The following is a 26,138-nucleotide window of genomic DNA, read 5'->3' as shown; positions in this document are numbered from 1 at the left end:
ATTTTGTTCCCATTTATTACTGAATATCTTCCCAACACCTAGGGCAAAGAAACTCACTGTATACTTTAGTAGGCCATTAAGATAAACATACCGGATTGTTCATTTACAGTCATGTGATAGAAAAAAGAGGGAAGAAAGAACGAAGAAAGAGGGGGAAAATGGAAAAAGAAAACAAAGAAAATAAAGAGGATAAAGAAATAAAATTCACAGTAACAACGCTCTTCTCAATACGTGTGATGTACCAGTTAAGACAATTTTTTGTACTTCCTGCATGGATCATCCTCCAATAATTTTCAGTTTCCTTTTTCATATTCCAAGTGCTCCTACAATCACTGGTATTGTAACCATCTTGAGATGCTATATTTTTTCGATTTCAATCAGCAAATCTTTATATTTTCAGAGCTTATCAAATTCTTTTGCCAAGACATTATGATCACAAGGTATGCTCATATCAATTAATAAACATATTTTATTCTTTTGGTCTTTCACAACAATATCTGGTTTCTTAGCTTTGATGGTCCGGTCTGTATGTACTGGAAAGTCCAAAACAATCATTACATTTTCTCCTTCAGTTACAACCTTAAGATGGAGCTTGTACCATTTGTCAGCAGTTTTGACTTTATGATGCCGACATATTACCCAGTGTAGATATTGGCCAACTCTCTCATGTCTAGATTTATACGCAACTGTTGCTAAAACCTTACACCCAGAGAGTAGGTAATAATTTATGCCCTGCGAACATTCTTTTGTTTACATGACAGCACGTTTGTAATCACGCAATCCAATTTTGTTCCACTTTTCTTTCTTTAATGCCGTGTTCATTCACCGAAAACAAGTAATCCACGCGCATGCATTTATTTATGATGCCTGTAGCGAACTCTAGTGAGCTTCCTCTCTTATATTAAGTACATACGAACTTAGCAGGTAACAGCTAGCCTTTGGAGGCTGTTTTGGACTCTGTTGTGTCTACCACTCCGATTGGTTGATATTGGCGCAATTTGTCTCTCACTCTATCGTGCGCCAATATGCAACCCAACCAATCACAAACTGCAAATAAGTCATGTGAGACAGTGTGTTCCAAACAAGCATTTGAGCTTACTCTTCCTAGGCTCGACGACAGTTGGTTCTAAACTTTCTAAGGTCTAACTGCTGATCACCTCGCAGCAACCTCCATCTTCGTCGTCGCACCAGATGTCTCTCACCAACGTCGTCAACGTCTACACAGCACCAACACACTGCTCTGATTCCTATATCGCTGTTCGTGAGCTTCTCTCCAGGATAAACAGCTTACATACAACCCACGCAGGTGCCTGTAGATATATATAAAGGTCCATCGACCATTCTATTCATCATTCCGTTGTGTATATGCGTGTGACCTCAATAAACGTGTTAAAGTTACCACCTTGTATTTATACATTCTTTACCAGCTTCCTACCACCACACTACCATAACAGCCTTCTGAGAGTCATATTAGATGACACCATAACATATATAACTTCTAAATGTCTCTTCTTCACGACTCAACGCATGTCGGACGTCTTTTCGATTTATGGCACATTAACCATGCTCTCTGCGCCCTTGTTGAGACACCCTACAATTTAGTTCTATACGATCCCACGTTAGTCACAGTGTACAAAGAGAAGGTTTACCGGTAAATTTTAATGAGTACATCGGTACACGTTTTACTAAAGAAAAAAAAAACCATCGGGGTTTTTGCGTGGAATCAAGAACCCTGATCTCTTAATGTGTCGCAAACCCATTATTTTTGTTCGGAAGAAGAATTGGGAGTGTGAGATGGACTCCAACCCATCCCGGAATCATTGGGATATTTTTTACGTTGAAGGAATTATGGTGACCTAATATGTCACAAAATACGTTTTTGTCCGGAAAACGGGGGGTGGGAAGGAACTCTCGGAAATTTCACTCCCCACCGCCCCAACATTTTACAGAAATACGTTTTCGTGAGTGTGTATTACATGGTTCGTTATTAAATATTTACTAGTTGGCACTATATGAATTACTGTTAACACACACACACACATACACGCACACACATATATATGTATATATATATATAATATATATATATATATATAATATATATATATATATGGCGTAACTTCGGTATAAGTACCGGATACATTTCAAGAAAGTGTTTTTTTTTATATATGGGGGGTTAGGGTTAGGGGTGGGAGAAAGGGTTTCTGTTATCTTCAGAAATGTAAACAAAGTCACGTGTGTACTCATACCGAAGGATCGGCATATATATATATATATATATATATATATATATATATATATACATATATAATATATATATATATATATATATATATATATATATATATATATGCGTGTGTGTGTGTGTGCGGAGGTGCAATGCCCCAGTGGTTAGGGTAGCGGACTTGCGGTTGTAGGATCGCGGTTTTGATTCCCAGACCGGGCATTGTGAGTGTTTATTGAACGAAAACGCCTATAGCTCCACGAGGCTCCGGCAGGGGATGGTGGCGATCTCTGCTCTACTCTTTCGCCGCAACTTTCTCTCACTCTTTCTTCTGTTGGCCTGCTCGCTTAGCCAGCGGGGTGGCGTCATTTGAAGGCTAAAACAATGCAAAAAGTTGCATATTTCCCACTGAACGTTTTCAAAATATTTAATCCCCACCTCACTCAACTCTTTAAGTTTTAACTTTTTTTCCCATCCACGTGGGAAAATACAGACATTAAGAGTATGGCAAAAATGTTTTTTGATTTCAAATTGTCTATGAAAAACTCCAAAATTTATTCACACTTCTGTCGCTGTCTGAAATTTAAAATGTCGATATGCTAAAAATAACTGCTAAATGTCTGGAGAATTTTTGCGTTTGTGTGTGCGTGCGCAACAATTTCTGCAGCTTATCCAAATAAAAAGAGAAAAGTGCACAGGAATATGTTTTACATACCTGTCGTATACGTTGGTTTTGTTTTTTCGCATCCATGAAGTTTTTGGGGATGACGGAAAAGCTATTAAATGCATCCACTAAAATCACGAGATTTTTGATATGGGGCTAATGTAGATTCGCACCTCCTCTCGAAAAATGCATTTTCTGAAAAAGTTTATTCAGATTCCTAGGTTCTACATGTCGGAGATTACGAATATGCAAAAAAAAAATCAAAATTTTAACCTTGCCTCAACCTACCGCCACCCCCAATTTTAAATGTATTGTTGTATATTAAAGTGTGTAAATTTCCTTAAAACAGGTATGTAATATAGAAAAATACGGGGATTTTAACAATTTCTATTGTTTGGCCAAATGAACATAGAAAATGCACTTTACATACCAGTTTTAATGAAATTTCCACAATATACAGCTATTGATGCTGCCAAGCATTAAGGTATATTAAGATAAAAACATGTTTAACTTGTTCGAGTGCATTCGAATGTGTGAAGGTCGTTCGCTGCGGAAATAGTCCAGAGAGAAATTCCACTACCTAGATGACATAAGATTCATGTGTTTCTGCATTCTTATGTGTTGTCAGTATAAATGTTACATCTTTTAACCGCACAATAAGAGTATGTTTGCAGTGGCAGGTCTTCATTCATTTGGCTTTATATGCATATATTTTATCCAACGCTGCTTCGTGTGACTTAATTTAATCCTAGCTGGACTGAGTTTTAAACTGGTGAGCAAACGTATGGCTTGCATATTTATCAAACTATATATTTATAAATGTTTAAAATAGTGGTATACCTAGCTACGTAGATACACCAGTGTGTCATGGTGAACAATTAAAGAACTGTCAGGTATTTAATATGATAAATATGTTGAAAAATTTTGATTTTACGAGATGTTTCCTTGAGTCAAAAAAAATTTATTTCATTTAGTATAATACATTTTTACATTATATATTATGCTGATTCTTTCTCAATCATTTCAACAGATCTGTAAACAGCATCTACCAAAGAATTATATCGATCATCTGCTCCAAATATAAGTGGATTCAAATGGTTTGATATGTAAGCAACACTAAGTTTGTTCTCTTTGTCTCCACATGCTCCTTGGCCTCCAAATCCAAAATGACAAAACGTTTTCTGGCCCTAGAGGATGATAAATTTAATATACATGTAAGATTATTATTATTATCATTATTTAAATAATCATCATCATCATTATTATTATTATTATTAAAATGGTGAGCTGGCAGAATCATTAGTACACTGGGTGAAATGCTTAGCGGTATTTCGCCCGTCACTACGTTCTGAGTTCAATTTCCGCCGAAGTCGACTTTGCCTTTCATAGTTGATAAATTAAGTACCAGTGAAACAATGGGGTCGATGTAATCAACTGGTCCCCTTCCCCACAAATTTCAGGCTTTGTGCCTACAGTAGAAAAGATTATTATTATTATTATTATTATTATTATTATTAAGGCAGTGAGCTGGCAGAATTGTTAGCATGCTGGAGGAAATATTTAGCGGTATTTCGTCTGTCACTACGTTCTGATTTTCAAACTCTGCCGAGATTGAATTTGCCTTTCATCCCTTTGGGGCCGATAAATAAAGTACCAGTAAAACACTGGGGTCGATATAATCGACTATTCCCTGCCAAGAATTTTAGTCACGAGCAACCTGCAGCCCACGGGACTTTCTGAATTGCATACATATACAAAAATATTTATATATACATACATAAAGTGTCCACATGTATACTAACCTTATTATTTTTGTGAATTGTGAAACCCCGACCAAATACGATATGGAAATTCAAAATAGCATCGATTTGACTGGATACAATATCATCAATATTTTCAACAGTAGACTTTGAGAGGATATTTCCTTCTTTGTTATTTCCTGTATTGACAATATTGCCAAATAACTTAGCCAAGCCACGCGCTGTGGCATGACCGTTGAAGCTGGAGCATGGTAATCGCTTTATGTGTCGGTCTGATAAGGAATACAATGATGTACCAATCTGTAAAAGTAAAATTTGATTTGAATTAGACATCAACATTCAATAAAATAGTTATATTCTGTTAATCACTTTTTGAAAGCTGCAAAATTTTCTGCTTTTTTTTTTCTTTAGAATATTTCCATTTATTTTATGATTTCATTTATACCACTGAGGTCGACTTTGCTTTCGGAGTGAATGAAATAAGTATCAGTTGAGTATTGGGGTCGATGCAACTGACAAACTCCTCCCACAAAATTTAAGGCCTTGTGCCTATAACTGCAGGCATGGCTGTGTGGTAAGAAGCTTGCTTTCCAACCACATGGTTCCGAGTTCAGTCTCACTACATGATACCTTGGATAATTGTCTTCTACTATAGCCTCAGACTGACTAAAGCCTTGTGAGTGGATTTGGTAGACCAAAACTGAAAGAAGCCCATTGTGTGTGTGTGTGTGTGTGTGAGTCTGTGCCCTCACCGTCAATTGACAACTGGTGTTGGTGTATTTATGTTCCTGTAACTTAGTGGTTTGGCAAAAGTAACCGATAGAATAAGTACCAGGCTTACAAAGAATAAGTCCTGGGATTGATTACTTTGACTAAAGGTGGTGCTGCAGTCCGATGACTGAAACAAATAAAACAATAGAAGAATAGTTCAAAGGATTTTATGCTTTGATTTGGGTATACCTACACAAGTGTGCCCCTACTGAATTTGTTTCCTCATAGCTTTCAGGAAAACGGTAATTTTTTAATGATATTTTCTACAAATATCTTCCAAATGGTTCAGATTCCATTTATATTGGAATTTGTTGTGAAAAATACTTTTGGAGGGGGTGGAGAGAGGAGATTCGGATAATTCAAATGAGTTGGTTGTTTTCTCATATGGGCGTCCAGCAACTACCACCACCAAGGAAAACATTCATCGTGTTCACCACAATGTGATGGATGATTGGCGATTGACTGTAAATCAAATAACAAATGCTATTAGCATATCCTGTGAGGGAGTTGAGAATATTCTGCACAATGACCTTTATATGGCGAAAGTTTCTGCTTGGTGGGCACCACATCTGACACCTTATCAAAAGTGCAGTAGCCTGATCACATCACAGGTAAATCTGACATTATTTCAGGTAGATCCAGCTGGTTTCCTTGGATGTTTCCTAATCCAGGATGAGTGTTTGGTTTGTCACTTTGAACCAGAAACAAAGAGATAATCCATGCAGTGGAAACACCCTGTCCTCACCTGCTTCAAAAACCAAGGTCATTTCATCTACAGGGAAGGTGATGGCCTCAGTTTTTGGGGATGCAAAAAGCATTGTGTTTGTAGACTATCTTCAAAAGGGCCACACCATCAATGGAAAATACTGTGCCAACTTGCTGAGGCAGTTAAGAAAGGCTATAAAGACTAAACACACAAAAACTGATGAAACGGGTCTTGTTTCATCAGGAAAATGTTTCAGCACATTAGGCCTTGGTTTCAATGGCTGCTGTGCATGACTGTAGCTTTGAACTGGTTGATCACTCTCTCTATTCTTTTAATTTGGCTCCATCTGACAACCATCTGTCCCCCAACATGAAAGGACACCAGACTGGGAACCAGTCTCACAGTGATGATGACATCATATCTGCTGTTGATGACTTTTTTGACTAGCAGGATCAAAGCTTCTTCCCCAATGGGGTCCAAGCACTGCAACACCGATGGAAGAAGTGTGTGGACCACAAAGGGGAATATGTTGAAAAATAAACCTCATTTAGTCAGCCAATGAAATTTTCAGCTAACCCTTGTATGTAGGGTGTTCCTAATATGACTTTTCTTATTGTGATTGAAAATCCTTGAGCCTATGTATGGAGGCAGCTATAGTTAAACTTAACAGTGATTTTATTACAGATCTTGTGGTATTCATGTGAGTGTGAAAATCGTCGAGCTACATGGATGGTTATGTCACAAACGTTTCCCTTATCTACATCTGTTTGGCCAATCAAACTTTGGTTTGGAATATGTTGTAGTCTGAAAATTGGATCTTTCTAGTACTGTGTTATGGGGCTGTCTTTTGAAGGTTGGTTCATCAGAAGATTGGTTTGAAACACACCTACTATTGCTATTAATTAATGGTTTAATTATAGATGGTGGGTGGTTAGAGCTTCTATCGATGCGTCCTCATTGGATTTGTGGAATGGTTTACATTTACCTGAAGGAAGGTTCATATTAATAACTAGGAAATTCTTTAATATTAGTAAACATATTGAACATGGCTACTACTACTACTACTACTACTACTACTACTACTACTACTACTACTACTACTACTTCTTCTTCTTCTTCTTCTTCTTCTTCTATCTAAAAGATGTCACAAATACCAGATATGGATGGCCAGTTTATTATGGTCCTTCATAAAAAGATATTCCATCTCACGCAGGTGTTGATAATGCAAAGTAAAATACTCCAAATGTTATCCAAGTTGAGTTTAATCTGATTGGGAAATTCACTTAGTTTAAACTGCTGCACACCCAATATATTATGGTGTGTAAAATCGCCATAACAAACTCTAGACACATACTCATAAAATGGTAGAGTGTGATTTGAGAAAGGTTTAACTACTATTTATTGCAGGTTGAGTAACCACATCACTCATTATTGTGAGGGAGACCTAAATCTGTTAAGTTAACTCTACCAATACCTCCTCCTCTCTGTTGCAAGTAGCTGGACAAGATCTGTCAAATTTGATATACTGATTTCTAGTTTCTTACTGCAGATGTTTGGGAGCGAGAGAACCCTAGTCTTTGCTTTGATATCTCTTTAGAAAAAGGAAAACTTCTGCAGTAACCCCTGTAATTTTGTTTACATCCAATGATGTAGACTAGCTGTTTTGAGGTAAATGCACACATTGTTTGGACAGTGGGGATGTCCCAATGCAAAGCTTTGCTTCACTTTAAAATGCTTCAAGCACAAGCATCACTTGATTTTTAACATCTCAGTATTTCTATTGTGAGTTACATACTATAGTTGGTTACAGCCAAAAAAGATAAAACTCATGCATCAGAGTAGGGTTGAGCTCTCTGAAAACCTTCTGCAAGAGGCACCCATCATTGCCAGATCTCTGCAAATGAGTGTAGGTCTCTAACAAGAATGAAAGTCCACATCTGTACTTCATATGTACAGCATAACAATAAAGTGATGACATTGCTTGTAACTGGATTGCAGCAATCATATTGTAACAGTCCATTGGCTGTTGTTTCTTCTGTCCATACTGCTCCCATTCTCAGAGGCTCCATAATATAGACACAGACATTGTTTTTCTCATTGGATTAAACTATTGCAAAACAAAAAAGTTATTTGAAGAAATATTCACCAACACTAACCTCATTCCTCACAACATTAACATTTCCCATTACCTTGAAATAATCTCAACAAGTCAACATGGCACAAAATTTCCAATTATGTATTCTATAAAAGTATTGGTGAGTCATCACTGTTATCATATGCCATTTCGCAAAGCTATTATTACATTCTTCAATTCACTATTCGACTAACAGATTGCTAACATTTAGCAATCTGTACATGAATTAATATTCACCTGGATGACAATATCAATATCGTGACTTGAATTTAATGATATTTTTATTAAATTGTGAATACATGTGCACATACACACACGTATGCACACACAAAAGGTGTAAGTAGTAAAATACTTCTGCTAAGCCTGTTCAGAGAGAGTCTATGTAACGCAAACACTGATTTCAAATTTTGGCACAAGGCCAGCAATTTTGGGGGCTGGGGTTAGTTGATTACAGCAAGCCTAGAGCTTAACTGGTACTTACTTTATCAACTCCAAAAGGATGAAAGGTAATTTTGACCTCGGTGGAATTTGAACTCAGGACATAAAGACAGACGAAATGCCATTAAGCATCTTGCCTGACATGCTAATGATTCTGCTAGATCATCGCCTTTATGTAACGCATATATTAGGGTATGTCCTTTCTCATGGATGCAAATGGTCATCCCCTATCATGAAAATGAGACTGTGACTTACATATCTGTGGTAATTTTAAATTAGCAATTAATTCCAAGATTATTTTTTGATTCTGAGTCATATCCCTGGCTTGTCCCTGTAAATGATCTGTTGCTGACGCTGACTTTGGTCACCATTGGCTTTCAATCACACAACATTCTATATAGGCCTATGGTGGGATCATAATGAAATCCTAGGCTGTGCATATGCTTGAGACCATCGTTGAAGTTTCTGTTTGCTTCTGCAGATGGCTATCACCCTTCTGTGTTGCTTATGTCAGGATACATAAATTAACGCAGCCTTCAATTCTTGCAGGTATTTTTTAATTTGAACTAGAGTCAAGAACTGCAATTTCTGGTCTCTACCATTTATACATTTGTATATAATTGTTGTCTTTAGTTTCCAGCAGCCGGGAATGTTAATGAAATGTGGCAACCTTTTAGAAAAAGAAGGCCACAATCTGAAGTTGACACCTCCACACGAATTAACATAGTGTAAAGAGAAAGACCATAATTTATAAAACATTGAAAATATCATCAAAGAAAATTGAAGTAGCACCAATTGAAGAAATTGAGAAAAGTTTACAAGTAAATAAAAAGAAGATGATATTCATAACAAGAGGAAGAAAATATGGCACAGTGGAGAGGCATTTTGAGAGCAAGGTGATGTCAAAAAATCAGAAGAGTGGGCTTTCCTACCAACTACTGCAGCAGAAGTGTTGTCCGAGTGAGGGTGGGAAAAGTACCACCAGAATTAGAGGAAATATGGTTGGTTGCAGCGATATTACGCAATATAGAAGAGGATGCCAGGATCCTAAGAGTGACAAGAACGAGAAACGTGGACTGGTGAGATTACGGGATCGAGATGTCACTTCAGACAACTGATAGTGATATGATCAAGATCCCAGAAGAAATAATTCTACCAGAAGATATGAGATTGAGAGTAGTGGTGGAGGGCAGGCCTCCCAGATATTATTTGTTTGAGGAGAAAGGCCACATGAAGACGAGGTGCCCCCAAAGAGAAGAAAAAGAACAAGAAATGGAACAGTCAGAGGAGCAGGAGAAAGCGAATGATGAGGTACAGGAAGAGGAGAAAGAAGCAGAAGAGGGATTCGAAGTGGTTAAAAAAAGAAAAAGAAGGTCTCTCTGCTGGAGAGACAGAAAAAGAAAAAAGAAACAAAGGAGATAGAGGAAGCAGTTGTAAAGGAGGTTGGAAAGGAGATTGAGAGAGAAGTTATGGAGGAGGAGGAGAAGATAGAAGAAAGCAGACTGTTTAACCCATGAAGTGGAACAGCAGCAAGAGGAAGAAGCAACAATGACTGAAATGGATAAAGTGATGCCAAGAACAGAACACAGTAAACAAAAACAGAGAAAATACAATTGGTATTTTGTAAAATATGACAAAAATGTGTGCACGGAAAAGTTTATTACCAAGATGAAATCGATTATAAGGGTGAAGTTGCCAAAGGACAGTTACGGTGAGAATGTGAAGGCGATTCTAATAGACAAGGAAAAGTACAGCAGGTGGAAGTGTGCCAAATCTGAGGGTGTGGATGGTGTGGAGCAGCGAGACCCTGGGATGGGGACAGCAACATTATGCATCTGAAAAGAAAGCTCGCATCTGCATTTGGCAAATCTCATAAACATACAAATAGGCTTCAATCTATTTCACCATCATTTTATTTGCTTCATAATCACTATGTTTAATGGGAGATAGACATTAGATAGAGGTGGAAGAGGAAGGGAGGGGAAAGTGTTCTGTATAGTTTACTGTTAGAGGCGCTCAGGAGAAAGACATCCAGCAGAGGTTAGAAGTGAAAGACGTCCAGTACAGGTGGCAGGAGTGGGATGGGAGGGTGTACAACCAATGGCAAAACACTATGGCTGCCCTATTCCCTAGCAAAAGCCGATGTGGCATAGCTATAGACAAAGTGAGCCACTAATTAACAATCAACATGGGAAAGCAAGTGGTTAACAAACAAAGAGAGAGAGAGGGGGTTGGGGCGAGGGAGAATGGTGAAATTTTCGAGAATTAGGGCTAGTTCAGGAAACAATGGAACTTTTGGATAAGATAGCAGGTAACAAAACAAAACAAATGAAGAGAAGTAATTTTTGAGATTTAGAGCAAGAGTAAATAGAACTTTGCTATAACATACCACTAAATAGATAGCTAAATGAAAAACAATAATTACAATGAGTTCTATTGAGTGAAACAGAATTGAACATTTGCATTCTTAACTTTAACTATAGCTATAACATACAGCATGGAGTAAGCAAAACTTTGTGACAAAATAGATAAATAAATGACTAACAATAATTGTAATTATAATTATAATGAGCATTAAAATGCAGGAGCATTGAACATGGTGTTTCTTAAATTTGCTGTAACATGCAGCATGGAATAAACAATACTGTGTGGGTACATAGATAAATTAATAGATAATAATAGTAATTATAATTAGTGCTATAAAATGAGGATGAGCATTTTCATAAGTGGCATGTATAACTAAATCCGTGAAAACTTTTCAATAAAAGTGGCCCATGTGTATCAAACTGAAAGGATTCTAAAAGAAATTAAATCAACAATGATAATAAAAAAAATTAATAAATGCCTTGACACACCAAAGACAAGAGTTTTCTCCTGGTTCTTGCCACAAGCCTTCAGAGACATACTGAGAGCTTGTGTCCATTTAGCCTCAGCAATTTCACCACACTTATCATCTACTAGCAGTATCGCCCGGCGTTGCTCAGGTTTGTAAGGGAAATAACTATAAAACATTTTTAGAGAGTTATAGCCAAAAAATAGCAAAAAGATGGAAAAAAATGATGGTAAATTTTTTTTTAGTTAAAAAAGTGGAGTTGCGTCCCCTAGACAGTTTGCGGTTTGTGTTTCTGATTCTCGACCCCATGTCGAATTTATCGATTTTTTTCAGAACTGGGGGAACTTTTCAAAATTTTCGCTGCGTTAGTTTTGAATTATGACATTGGGCTATGTGTGTGTCAAGTTTCATCAGAATCGGTTGAAAGCCGTGGTCAGGGTGAGGGTACAAGAAAACAGACACACAGAAACACGCACAGACAAACTGCCGTTTATATAGAGAGAGATAATAAAAATTAATAAAAGGCTGAACTTCTACTCTCAACTTCTTCAACTGAGAGGCAAAGCTTCAATAAAAACAAACTCTATCCCAAGGAGAGAAGGGATTTAAATAAAACAACTCACCTGGAATGTTGTGACACTCGTTTTTAAATAGTTGTTTTTGTCGAACCACATTGATGTACACAGGTTAAAGAACCGTTTTGAGAAAATGTGAGGCAAAATGTCCCAGACAGACTTGATGTAAATTCTAGTTTCAGCACGATACTGTTCCTCATAAGGGATTCCTTGGAAAAAGTCAATACCTGGTAAAGTACAGGAATATATATACTGTTAATGTCATAAGCACACCTGTCATGTTTATAGGAGATGTGAGTTCTGTCATGGACAGTCTTCAACATGTAAATTTTCATGAGATATTACTTAAAAAAAAATAGTGACCTGAACACAGGGAAATACAATAACATTTTGTCAATCATACAACTGATTCTATCAATCTATTGCTCTCTATTCTGTTACACTTTTACTTGTTTCAGTTATGGGACTGTGAAATATAAAATATGGAATACAAAAATATCACAACATCAGTGAATGTTAAAATCCATTGTTTCCTATATTGGTATATATTGCCTTTCCCTCTCCCTCTAATACATTTTGTGTTTTTAATACAGCATAGCCATACAAGATGGTGGTTGTAAGGAGCTAGAGACTGAAGATGGAAACGTATCACCAGTATCAAAGCATAAAAAACCTTCTAAATGCTCTGAAATCATCAGAACACCTAAATGTTCAACAGAGCATTGATTACAATCCCAGAAAGTCTATGAGATCAATTGCGAAAGATATCCATGTGTCAGAAGGAACAGTCAGAAATGTTGTCCACAAAGACATCAGATATAAGTCTTATATGATGAGGAAAGGTCAATTTGTCAGAAAAAGCTAAAGAAAATCATTACTTCAGATCTAAAAGGTTCTTAAACAAACTGAAAAATCCAGTAGAAGATTTGATTTGGTTTTTCTCAAACAAGAAAAACTTCAACCAAGATCAAAAAGATAACAGAAGAAATGATAGATGGTTATGTACAGACTCTTCTGAAGTTTTAAGTGTTATGCATACAAAATTTCCAGCAACTATCATGGTTTTAGGGGATGTCAGCAATGAAGAACATGTGATGCCTCCTTACATCTTTCCACAAGGCCTTAGAGTTAACCCTACCACCTACATTTAGCTCCTAGAAATAATTGTTAAGCCCTGGATAGACAGTGTATGCAATGGAAGGTCATACATGTTTCAGTAAGTCTTTGCACTATCACACATGGCTCTAGTAACACAGGAATGGATAGCTGAAAATTTTCCTGATCACATAACCCCTAACATTTGGTCTGCTAATTCCCCAGATCTCAATCCATTGACCTATTACATGTGGAGCATTGTTGAGAGAGAGGTCAATGAACACACCCATAACACCAAAGATTCTTTGAAAGCTGCCATAGACAGAATAATGTCCAAAAAGAACCAGGGCCACCTGCTTTGAACATGTAGATGATTTAGATCTCAAATAGAAGCCGTTGTTGAAACTGAAGGTGGCTTTTATCTTCATAGAATTTTTTGATAAATAAAATTATTATCTGTTATCATATAGCTGTTTTTTATAAACATAAATCTGTCCTCAAATATCTTACACACTGTATATATATATATAGGGAGAATTCACAAAAAAAACAAAAGGCGAAGACAGGTGGTGTAGACAACAAACAGATGTATTAGTATAACGTTCAGGAAGTGAAAAAGTCTTTAACGTTTCGAGCCTACGCTCTTCCACAGAAAGGAACAGAAAGAAACAAGGAGAGAAAATAAAGAATGTGTAGTGGCTAGCAATCTATCATGGCGAAACAGCCACCATGATTGACTGCTAGCACCAAAAGTTTTTTTATTCTATCTCTGTTTATTTCCTCGTGTTCCTTTCTGTTGAAGCGCATAGGCTAGAAACATAAATGACTTTCACCTTCCCGAGCATTAAACTAATACACCTGTTTGCTGTTTATACACCTCTCTTCATCTTTTGTTTTTCTGTAAATTTCAACAATATGTAATTGTATATATATATATATATACATATATATATACATACATGTATATACATATAGTAGGAGACAAGGGATTAAAGTACGAGACAAGGTGGGTAGAAGAGTGGGCGCTTGTAGAATAGCTGTGTGATCACTCATGCTTAAGAGGAGACGTAAAGAATAGTCAGTAGGAATTGCAAAAAGATGAGGTGAGCAGGTGACCCCTCAAGGAATTGGGTGAGTAGAAGTATGCATCTACACACATTCATACATACACATTCCTACACACAGACACACATTCATACACACACATACACACACACACACACACCACACACACACACACACACACATATATATATAGTCATACACAAACACACCCATTCATACACACATATATACACACATTCATACTAACATATATTCACACATACACATACACACACTCAAAAATGTAAAGAATAGCAAATACCATATGGTTCTGAAATCTCTTCTCGGAAAATTCTCTCGATTGGACGCTTGTGGGGATCTGCCTTGGCCAGCAATGCATCGATGTACAAGCCATAAGTTATTACGTGATATCCAACTTTAGTTCCTATAAAACAAAAAAATATACACAACCAATGTACAAAAATTAATCAATGATTAATTAAAATCCTGTGATGACAATGATGATGATGATGGCAGTGATGATGGTAATGATGTTGATGTTAATAGCAACGGCAATGACATCAGTGGATGATGATGATGATAATGATGATGATGGTAGTGGTTGTGATGGGGATTAAGATGGTGGTGATGGTAAGGAGGATGTTACAGGATGATGACTGGAAAAAGATTGTTTCTGTCTACAGATGATATATCTGCTGGACATCGTTTCAGTAATTAGTGAAGAAAAGAAGGAAGAGGAGGAGTGGAGAAAGCAAAAGTGGAGGGGAACAGATTTAGATTCCCTGCAGCAGCCAGATGTCTGTGAATGATGGAGGGGTGGAGAAGAATGAAGAAGAAAAAGAAAGCAATAAAATGAAATGTAGAAGACAAAAGAAGAAAAAGAAAACAAACGGAGAGTATGTGTAGTGTCCTCCCACCGTATATGTATGTATGTGTGTGTGTGTGTATATATATATATATATATATTTATGTATATATATTTATGTATATATACTAGCTGGTGTACCTGGCAATTCCCGGGGGTAAAAATGTTGTACTGATATTGTCTTATAACTCTGATATAAGAAGGCAATTTCGTTATAACAGTCACAAAAGGTGTATTTTCCATCACGAAAAAGTACAAAAAACTGTCAGCTGGAGGAGGAAGAGATTGTATGTATATAAATATACGAATGAAGTGTTTAAAGAAAGTGCAATGATAACATTCACACTCGCTGAGGGTCTCTCTCAGTTACTGCCTTTAGCTTACGGAGTTCTTTATAACTATCGAAAAGCATCCAGAAGGATAGATATATTGTTGAGAACAAATGATTTCGTTGGAGGTCTATTATCTCCATTCTAGCCTCTAGTGGTCTAGAAAAGGTTAGAAGGGTCATGTGGCAAAGATATTATTCTGCTTAGCGAAGGCATCTGGGAAATGTATAACTGCTGTCATTCACAGAAAAACTATTGTTTTACCGTGAGAAAAGCACTGTTGGGGTGTTAAGTAAAATTTGGCAATAGAGGATCGAATCCACGCTATACCTACATGAAGCCACTGTGAATACATTGTGGAATAAAAAATTTATCTACTGTCATGGAAAAAGTGTAACTATAAAAACGCAGAATTATCGAAGTAATGGGCATTCAAAAAAGTATGTATGTATAGAAATGTATGAATGAAGTCTTTAATGTTTAAGATTCAAATTAAGGATGTGCAATAATAATGTTTAGCAGTTCAAAACTGTGACTAGTGAAACGCAGTATTAGGCCGGCTGATCGTGAGAATCAAATATTGATCACTTCGCTAAAAACTACAGGTGGTATGGGTTATTTTCCTTGGGTTATTTAAATAAAATATTAGTAATATGTAGTAGATAGAAGGATCCATTGGAGGGGCCCTATCATCGATATTTTTCAACAATCTAAGTATGTCACGCGGTTTCCTGACATGAGTTCTACTCATGTGTCAAATAAAGTATAATAGTGATATTGTCTGCAAAAATTAGAAATTGGACACACAAAAAAATCAATATTCAAAGTAATCGAACATAAATAATGAAATGGGCTATTTCCTTTGAAGGTTTAAAAAAAAAATACTGTGCAGGTGCTATGGGTTATTTCCCTTGGGTATTAAAAAATTAGTTAAATGAGGTAGATATAAAGGTCCCTTCCAGGGGCCGTATTATCGATTTTTTCAACAATCTAAGTATGTCACAAGGTTTGACATACTTAGTTCAACTAACTGCAATAGGACCAGTTGACACACAGGTTCTTCTGGGTACCTGATGCAATGACCAGCAAGTCTCATTCTTCTCTGCTGAATCTGCTCAATCACTTTGGGTAGATCTTGATAAAGCTGCTCATTGGTTAAATGAGCTCACCATTTAGTATTCAGAACCATTCTTAACATTCCTATGTAGCAGCTATATTTGTAAATTTCAAGCTTTTTGTTGAAAGTCAAAGTTTGTGACAGATACTCCAAGCAAGTACCTTTTGTACAGCAAAGTCCTTTTCATTACTTTCCATCCAAGTATCAAGGTACTTGAAGTTAGTAACTTTCTTAAGTTCTTTTCCATTTCTTGCAAAAAGGTGATTTGGTTGCACAGCATCTTGATTGACTGTCTGATATTCAGGTGGGACCAATCGATTATATTAACCCCAGTATTTCACTGGTATTCATTTAATTTATCTTAAAAGGATGAAAGACAAAATCAACTTGTAAAGGCACGTAACTAGATACCACTAAAAATTTTCAAGGTAAAGAAAACAGAGGAAGGGGAGGAGGAGGAGGTGATGATCTTTTGTTTATTAGTCACAAGAGCTCAAAGAGATACAAGTAAATTCAAAACCATCACTAAGAGTTAAAAAAGAAAAAGCAAAGTAAAGAAGACATGGAGTGTGTAAGAATGCTTACAAATATGAAGCAGATGGTAGTATGAGAGATGTTATATATAATATATGGAAAAATGTATTAAGATTTTAAAAGTACATACATATATACATTTGTGTATATACACCAACACACACAAATGTATATATATATATACACACATATTTATATATACACATATATCATCATCATCATCATCATCGTTTAACGTCCGTTTTCCATGCTAGCATGGGTTGGATGATTTGACTGGCTCTGGGAAGCCAGGGGGCTGCACCAGGCTCCAGTCTGATCTGGCAGTGTTTCTACAGCTGGATGCCCTTCCTAATGCCAACCACTCCATGAGTGTAGTGGGTGCTTTTTACGTGCCACTGGCACAGGTGCCTAGGGAGGCTGGCAACAGCCATACATACATAATATATTTAAACCAAATAGTAATATTTTGAATGCATTTAATACACACGTTTCAGCTCTTACGCAACATCTTCCTCAGTTAAGACATTTCAAGTAAGCCAGTCCTTACCCTTTTTACATGGACACTCAACAAGGATTTGGAGTCTTGCCAAAGATTTGCACATTTTATTGCATAATGCACAGTTGTTCTGGCTGGCAGAAGGAACAAGTGCCACAGAATGAAGTCTTTTGACATATCTTTTTAATCCTCCAACTGAATGGCACACCTTTCCACAGGTTGCATATGTTCTGTTGTGAACAATAGCTGTATCACAATTTACATAGACACATTCTCACACACACACACACATATACTAAGAAAAAGAGTGTGATGGATTTACTTACCAGGTGTCCACTGGGGTTTCTGAGCAGCCAAGATGGATAGAAAACGATCATAGTCTGAAGACATCAAAGTGAACTGCAGTTTTTCATCAAAACCAATTATACCTGACTGAAAAAAAGAGAAAGCAAGTGTGAGAATATACCACAATTGCAAACTTCATTGGTTTTTCTAAGGACAGATCTGCTTTTTAAACAAATAAATGTCTTTTATTATAACCATAGTTTCACCAATACTTTGTGATTGGAATTTGGTAGATGGAGCTATGTGAAATTTTCTCTCTCTCTCTCTCTCACACACACACACACATGCATGTCCCTTTGTGTTTCTTCTCCACCCTGACCACCTGACAACAGGTGTAGGTTTGTTTATATCCCCATAAATTTGCAGTTCAGCAAAAGAGACTGATAGAATAAGCAAGTACTTTAGTTGATTTGTTTGACTAAAAATCCTTCAAGGCAGAGCCCCAGCATGGTCGCAGTCCATTGACTGAAATAAGTGAAAGAAAAGGATAAACAAAAAGAATTAAAATAATTAGGAAACTTACCTGGTGGCTAACCAACATGCCAACTGTAATGGATTCTTTACCATTCTGAGCAAATTCTGGCCAGTAGTGACTGACTTTCTGATTATAATCAATATAACCCCTGCAAAGAAATAGTGTCAACATATATTCAGGTCTTCTGTTGCAGTAACAGAGGTTAGTTTAGCAGAATACTATTATTACAAGTCTCATCTTTCCAACACCTGGTCCACTTCAATACAAGGTAGTATCAAAAAATTCCCAGGCTAGTTTGATATATGCCTCAAACTGTAACTTGAATCTATGGTTTCCTACCTCTTCCTTGTCACATCTTCACTATCTTTCTCTCCTGTTTCTCTCCATCTGAGATAGCCCTGTTTCTTTTCTAATGCAAAACACCTTTCTCTGTCCCTCTGTACTACTCTCCTCATCTCAGTTGAGGGGGTTTTGTCTTGCAAGTAACTTGGTGACCTCATTACTGCTGGTGTCATGTAAAACAACACCCAGTACACTCTGTAAAGTGGTTGGCATTAGGAAAGGCATCCAGCCATAGAAACCATGCCAAAACAGACAGCAGAGCTTGGTGCAGTCTTCTGACTTGTCAGTTCCTGTCAAACTATCCAACCCATGCCAGCATGGAAAATGGATGTTAAATGATGATGATGAGAAGGAGGAGGAGGAGGAAGAGGAGGAAGATGGTGATGATGATGACAAATCATGGTAAATTAGAATCGTAAGTGTATGAAACAAATCTTAGGGTCTTTTATACTATGAATCCAAACCCCTTTCAGATCAACTTTGTCTTTCAATTTTCCAATGTTGATAAAATAAAAGTACCAGTCATGTACTGGAGTTGAGACTCAATTATTCCTGAATATGCACTGCTGAAATTGGAGTACAACTAACAAAGTCAAATATTTTTTATGCCATTAAATTTAGGATGCATCCTAAATATCTTTGGAATTATAGAAGACAAACCATAAAATAAAATGTAATTGTGGACTGTAAAGAGATGCAAGTGAATTCTGATTGTTTGAAGTACACTTCATTAGTGTGCACCTTCTTTATCATAGTAGGTATTCCAGTTTGTTATTTCCCTGAGGTTCTTTCATGGGTCCAGACTGAGTACATGCTGGTTGTTTTTGACAGTTTGACTGTGAGGGTCATTTAACAAGAACCAAAAACAGGAGCATGATCTTGCTAGCCAGAACCTTGTTTTGCATGCTAGGGTTTATCCTTCTTCATTGATCATGACCTGGTTTGGTGGTAGAGGGACCCAAGCCCTCAAATTATGCCCAAATAGCTCCCAAATTATGTCCTTAGTTATGACCTGATTTAGTAGAATATAACCCCTAGCAGTATCCAGAACTGGTATGCCCCCAAAATCACAATTACAATCCATCCCACAAACATTGAAATATTTTTATTTGCCATTTCTTGGTGTACCATTGGGACAAGTTTCTAAATTATAAGAGTTTTGTATTGAATTTTGTGAACAGAGATGGGTTAATTTTGATTTTGTAATGAAAATTTGAAGATAATTAGTGACATGGGGGATTTCTGTAGTGTGTTTGTAATAGATACTTACTTCTCAACGAATTTGGCCAGTAGTATTGCAGCCACTCCTTTGGAAACAGAGAAGATGGTACCTAGTGTGTCGTTTCTCCAGGGTGATTCTGCATTTGCATAACCACCCCATAGATCAACCACCAATTCTCCTTTATAATAGGCAGCAAAGGTGCCACCAAGCTCAAGTTCGTTGTTGACATTTTGTCTATAAAAGAAATAAAAGTACAAAAAGGTGAGTTTGAAGGGATTTATTAGTTGTGCCTGTGAAAAAGGAAAAAAAAAAAAAACAAAAGCATGATTATATACATAAGCAGGACAAGATAACAATTTCTATTGTGGATACAGCATAACCAAACAGTTAAGAATTTTACTTTGAATCACAAGATCCTTGGTTCAATTTCACTGTATGGCATCTTGGGCAAGTACCCCAAGACTTAGGGTGACCTAAACCTTATGAGTGGAATGAGATTGACAGAAACAGTTTGGAGACTCATCAGATACACATTGAATCATGCTAATTTTACCTGAAGATTACATCAGTAATATTTTTGTCTAAGGGATACTCAGCCATTTACACAATGATCAGGCAATTCCATTGATCAAACAACTGAAACCTCATTGTTGAAACTAACAGAGATCCAGTTACTATTTATTAGGGGTAGATGGCTGAATAGCAAATAGTCTGTTGAAGTCATTTTTCACCTTTTATCACTCCTCCTGGGCCAATAAAATAAGTACTGGAAAAAAAGTGGTAAGATATGGGCAGTTCAATTCTCTAACTCTATCTTTCCCCTAATCCAAATTTTATAGCCTTCTACCTATATTAGAAATCAATATATTATTAGTCATTAAGGCAGTGGGCTGGCAGAATTGTTAGCATGCCTGGAAAAATTCTTAGCAGCATTTTCTCCATCCTTGCATTGTGGGTTCAAATTCTGCAGAGGTTGACTTTACCTTTAATTCATTGAGGGTCAATGAAACATGTACCAGTTGAGCTCTGGGGTAGGTGTAATTACTTGCTGCCACCTTTGAACTTACTGGCTCAGTGCCAAAATTTGAAACCATTATATTGGTCCTTGATCGCACCAGAATAGCAGGAAAAATAATATGAGATACTATCTCATCCAAAACCAAAATAACAGGTAAATTTTTCTTTCTAACCATTGTCTCTACTAAGACTGAAGCCATTAACATTTTTTCCTATCCTGAACCAAGCTCCCTTGTTCATCCCAACTGTACCACATCTCTTTAGTCTATGTTTTGTTGACATAATTTCCATCAAACTGAATTCTAAATAACATTTTTTCATCTCCCATACAAGACAAATACAAATATTCTGCTTTAGTTTAGGAAAGGTGCTGGGATCACCAGCTGTTATGATAGAGATGGGAAAGCAAAAAGATTCTTTTTTGGGATCAATATGCATTTTTTTTTTCAATTAAAGATACTCTTTTCTGCATCTTTTATCATTTACTTGTTTCAGTCATTGGACTGCAGCCATCCTTTGAAGGTTAGTTGAATGAACTGACCCCAGTACTTATTATTTTTTAAAGTTTGATACTTATTCTGTTGGCCTCTTTTGCCAAACCACTATGTCATGAGGATGTGAACAAACCAACAAGCAGTCACAGGTCATCCTTTAAGACACCAGAGAGGTGCAACATCATGTCCTTATCCATGTAACAAGAAACCTTTTCACACACCCTACCCCAACAAACCAATCTACATCTCTACATCTCTTCTTTTCCTCACATTTCCTCCTTCATACACTATACCTAGCTCTCACCTCAGTCCTGTCCTCATGGCCCTGTTCTTCTGTATCAATGTTATCCGGTAGCCCCCGACTCTATATATACCCGGGTTTTTGCCACCCCACCCTCTGCTCTCTTTAATCACACTTCCTTCGCAATATATCGCCACTCTTGTTCGAATCTCAAGGGTATGCCCTGGCACTTGCCACCATCTCTATCCTGTATATCTCTCTATATATCTCTCTCTTCCTTTACTCAACCATCCCATTTATATTCTGATCGCTGTCTCTTGTGAGTATGCCTGGCACTTTGCTACCATCTCTAACCTACTGTCTCCCACTCCCTCTCTCCTTCTCCTGCACTTCCTTCAGGTTGGGTAACCATGTATTTCCTTTGCGGCAGCGCACCTATTCCTGTCTTCATTCCTGATCTCTCCCTCTCTATCCGACTAGGTAACCTTGTAGCTCCTCTACAGTAAGACACCTGTTTCTATCTCCCTATCTCACTATAACCTTTAATCACCTCCTCCAGTGTCCCCTCCCCTTTCAAGAGATTTTTTTGTCTTGCAAGTACTTGGGGACCGTGTCAGTACAGGTGCCACTTAAAGACACGTAGTCTACACTGTGAAGTGGTTGGCATTTGGAAGGGCCTCCAGTTGTAAAAACCTTGCCAAAACTGATCACGCCTGTGTTTGTGCCACATAAAAAGCACTAAGTCTACTCTGCTGAGTGGTTGATGAAAGGAAGGGCATCTAACTGGACAGCAGATGTTAAACGACGTTGATGGTGTGTGTGTGTGTCAGTGCATGTGTGTAAGTATGCATGCAAGCATGTGTAGACATGTGTGTGTCTGTGAGTGTGTGTGTATGCATGTGTGTATGTGTACATGCATGTGTGTGCGCATGCACACATTTGTGTGTATGTGTATAACATCCATACAAGCTATCTTGCAAATTTCAAAACAGGATCCTTGTATTTGCAAAATGAACTCATCAGTCACACAGCTATGCCTCTACCTAAAAATATATATAATCTTATACATCATATGCTATCAGATATTCACATTTTGCTTTTCATTGTCACACTCTATTTACAAGAGAATTCTTTTATCAACCCAAAGGTTAATAAGTAGGCCAACTTAGCACTATTGTGAATATTTAGATTTACAGTGATGTTTAAAGTTTAAGTTTTATGGCTAAATGATCCAAGAATAGATAATTTTTTTCTTAAAGCTGTATCAGTGTCTATCAAAGTTGTCTTCAATAATTAATTTTAATTCTCTTTTACTGTTTTATCTTAATTATTTTCCACCTTGTATCTTTTATCTTTTACCTGTTTCAGTCATTTAACTGTGGCCATGCTGGGGCACTACCTTAAAGAATTTCATGTCGAAGGAATTGACCTCAATGTTTCTTTTTTTTTTTAAACCTGGTACTTATTCTATTGGTTGCTTTTGCTGAACTGCTAAGTTACAGGAATGTAAACACACCAACACCGGTTGTCAATCAGTGGAGGGGAACAAACACAGACACAGACACAAAGACAAAACACAAACACACACATTTTTATACACAATGGGCTTCTTTCAGTTTCTATCTACCAAATCCACTCACAAGGATTCAGTTGGCCCAAGGCCATAGTAAAAGACATTTGCCCAAGGTGCAAAGCAGTGGGACTGAACCTGGAATCATGCAGTCAGGAAGCAAGCTGCTTACCATGCAGCCACGCCTGCCTCTATGTATGATTGGAATTTTTGCTTTTATTTCGTTTGTTTTGTGTAGTTGTTGCTGTTCATGTTGTTGTTTAAATACACATTACTTTTGGTGAAGCAGACCAATCATTAAAATTGTTCCAGCAGTGATCATTCCACTTTTTATTTATTTGTTTCTTTTCTTCCTGACATAGTGTACATTGGACTACATTATCCAACATGTGCTTTCTCTTATAAAACAATGGTTTTTTTTTTCTTTTCTATTTTACAGACAAATTTAGCTGCTATTTCTTGGAAGTCAAACCACCACATAGAGTGTCTTCTTTGTTGGCCCTTTGTGGAGCAGTACTACATTTCCAGCTAAATGTTTGTTATCACTAAGGACTTTAACCATAAAGAATGACAAGAACCAGTTTGTCATTTTTCATTCACCAACATATTACTACTGTTGGTTTATATTCTCTCTCTCTTCTACTATTGAGCTAACAAACTGTGCATGACCCCCCCACCCACCCACAACCACCTCTGTCCAAGAGTCTTACTTTTACTCTTCTGTATATTTTTCTCTATACCAAAGCCCCATGCTAAGTACTTAACACAAAATGGCACCCTTCTCTAAAGCTTCCTTTTGATCACATTTCTCAGCAGTTCAAATTATTGCTGTTAAGCCCTAGGTCACCATAATTGAGCACACCAATGATCAAAGCATTCCAGCCATTACCACCTATTGTGTTTACGTCCCCGTTACTTAGCGGTTCGGTAAAATAACCCCGATAGAATAAGTACTAGGCTTACAATGAATAAGTCCTGGGGTCGATTTGTTCGACTAAAGGCGGTGCTCCAGCATGGCCGCAATCAAATGACTGAAATAAGTAAAAGAGTAAAGAGTAAGAGTATATATATATATATATATATATATATACACACCTATGGCTAATAAATAATCTGTGTATACACATAGCCAACTATATATAAACATACAGACTTACAAAAGCGCACATTTATATACGCGTGTCCTACATAGACATGTACATATACATCCATATACATACCTATCTCAAACATATGTACAAGCATATCTAGATAGGAGCAGAAATATATCAAATATTAATTATACGGCAACGGTGATTATGAGGCGCACAGTGCACCACACGTCAGGTGTCAAAGTGATTGTAGAGATGAAATGTTTTGCTCACGTGAAACCACACCCAGGGGAACGGGCTTGGGCAGATAGGCGAGGAAAGAAGACCCTGTTGAGTTTTCTCTAGAAGAAAGAGGCACAGCCATAATTGAGGAGGTGGTGTCGATAGGATAACCGTTATATATTGACAACTTATTTTATACCTGTCCTAATAATACATGATTCGTAAAACAGTAAACAAAAAGCTATTCCACACCATATACAAGAACCATTTACTTAACATAAATTATTATCGTTTGCTTAGGCCGATGGTTAGAGTAAAGCTCTTTGAGATAACATCTTAAGAAAAGACAAGTGAGAACGTCACTTAAAAGTCCTTTATACACATCTTACTAGCTAGAGTAAAAAAAAAAATCTCCCACACCCTCCTTTCGCGTGCGCGCATTTTTTTTCATATTCGTTCAGAGGAAGTTGTTTTACACCAATTACACACATTTTTTTTTATTCTTTGAATGGTGTAACGCTTTAGTTTAACCAAAATTTCTTCATTAATGACGGAATGGTATGTCATTTGAGGCAAATATGGCTGCTATTTCTAGGCGGTCAAATGACCTTATACACAGCTGATCACACTGTAGTTGGCATGTGAATATAGTAGTCGGAGAAATTTCGTCAATGAATAACATAAATAGAAGAACGATAACTCGTGTCCGACAAAATCAAATGATTAAATTTAATCGAGTAAAAACAATTCGATTTGAACTCGTTGATTGAAGAAGAGAATGGATTTAGTCTTACCTGAATGCATCCTCTACTTGCTTAAATCTTGGGTCAACAAAACCATCGATGAATTTCGGTAAGTTTTTGAAGTAGCGGACTTGGGAATAGTAGCCATATATCGCTAAAATAGCTACACACGCAGAGCCGATGGCAAGAAGATTCATAGCTATGTTGAATAATTTTTCTCTGTTTCTCTTTCAGGTCCTTTTTGTTTCCTTATTTTGCTTTGTCTTAACCCCAAACAAAGAACGTCAGCAGTTTTGCAACCCTTTAGAGGACCATCGAGTACGAAAGGAGTGGGTCGCATGCGGGATATCTTATTGAACTCAGGGACAGTGTACTCTGATCGAATTATATAATTAAAAGTTATAGCAGTATTTAAAGAGATTACACGGTTCCCTGTCTTTTTTCTGTTATATTATTATCATTATCAGCAAGAGAGAGAGGGCAGAGTCCTAGGTGACTGCACTTTCCCCTCGCAGACGAGGGAGAACAGTTGTCATAAACGTGCCTTAAAGCTCATAACGTTGCTATGATCGTTATCAATAAATTTAGAGTTACGTCCCCCTAATCTCTGCACAACCTGTTGTAAATAAAACAAAACAAAACAAAAGGTATTATTTTGCAATAAAAATACAAGTAAGAAAAGTTATTTTTTTTTTAAATGGGGAGTCCTATGAAATGACCTAGATGAGATGAGATTATTTTTAATACGTCTGTATGTGATAACATTAAAA

General features: G+C 37.0%; 1 protein-coding gene across 1 annotated transcript; it reads right to left on the bottom strand.

Moving 5' to 3' along the window:
- Nucleotides 1-3,828: 3,828 nt before the first annotated feature.
- On the bottom strand, nt 3,829-25,949 carry LOC115218000 (beta-lactamase domain-containing protein 2). The gene is made up of 8 exons (XM_029787745.2): nt 25,420-25,949; nt 20,039-20,224; nt 18,475-18,574; nt 17,933-18,038; nt 14,567-14,689; nt 12,154-12,332; nt 4,691-4,948; nt 3,829-4,075 (listed from the first exon to the last, which is right to left on the bottom strand). Exons 1-8 carry the CDS (start codon nt 25,563-25,565, stop codon nt 3,887-3,889), a joined length of 1,287 nt encoding a protein of 428 aa, XP_029643605.1. The 5' UTR covers nt 25,566-25,949; the 3' UTR covers nt 3,829-3,886.
- Nucleotides 25,950-26,138: the final 189 nt, after the last annotated feature.

This window comes from Octopus sinensis, linkage group LG12, assembly GCF_006345805.1.
Source record: "Octopus sinensis linkage group LG12, ASM634580v1, whole genome shotgun sequence".
In the NCBI taxonomy this organism is placed as follows: Eukaryota; Metazoa; Mollusca; class Cephalopoda; order Octopoda; family Octopodidae; genus Octopus; species Octopus sinensis.
The sequence above is the reverse complement of the archived record's forward strand: the minus strand, read 5'-3'. Positions and strand labels throughout refer to the sequence as shown.

What these genes read in the sequence shown, in the direction of transcription:
- LOC115218000 (XM_029787745.2), bottom strand. Translation starts at nt 25,565, where the DNA reads ATGAATCTTCTTGCCATCGGCTCTGCGTGTGTAGCTATTTTAGCGATA. An exon ending in CTGGCCAAATTCGTTGAGAA is followed by an intron (nt 18,575 to 20,038) that starts GTAAGTATCTAT and finishes ATTTCTTTGCAG; the next exon opens with GGGTTATATTGATTATAATC. An exon ending in GCATGTTGGTTAGCCACCAG is followed by an intron (nt 18,039 to 18,474) that starts GTAAGTTTCCTA and finishes TCTTTTTTTCAG; the next exon opens with TCAGGTATAATTGGTTTTGA.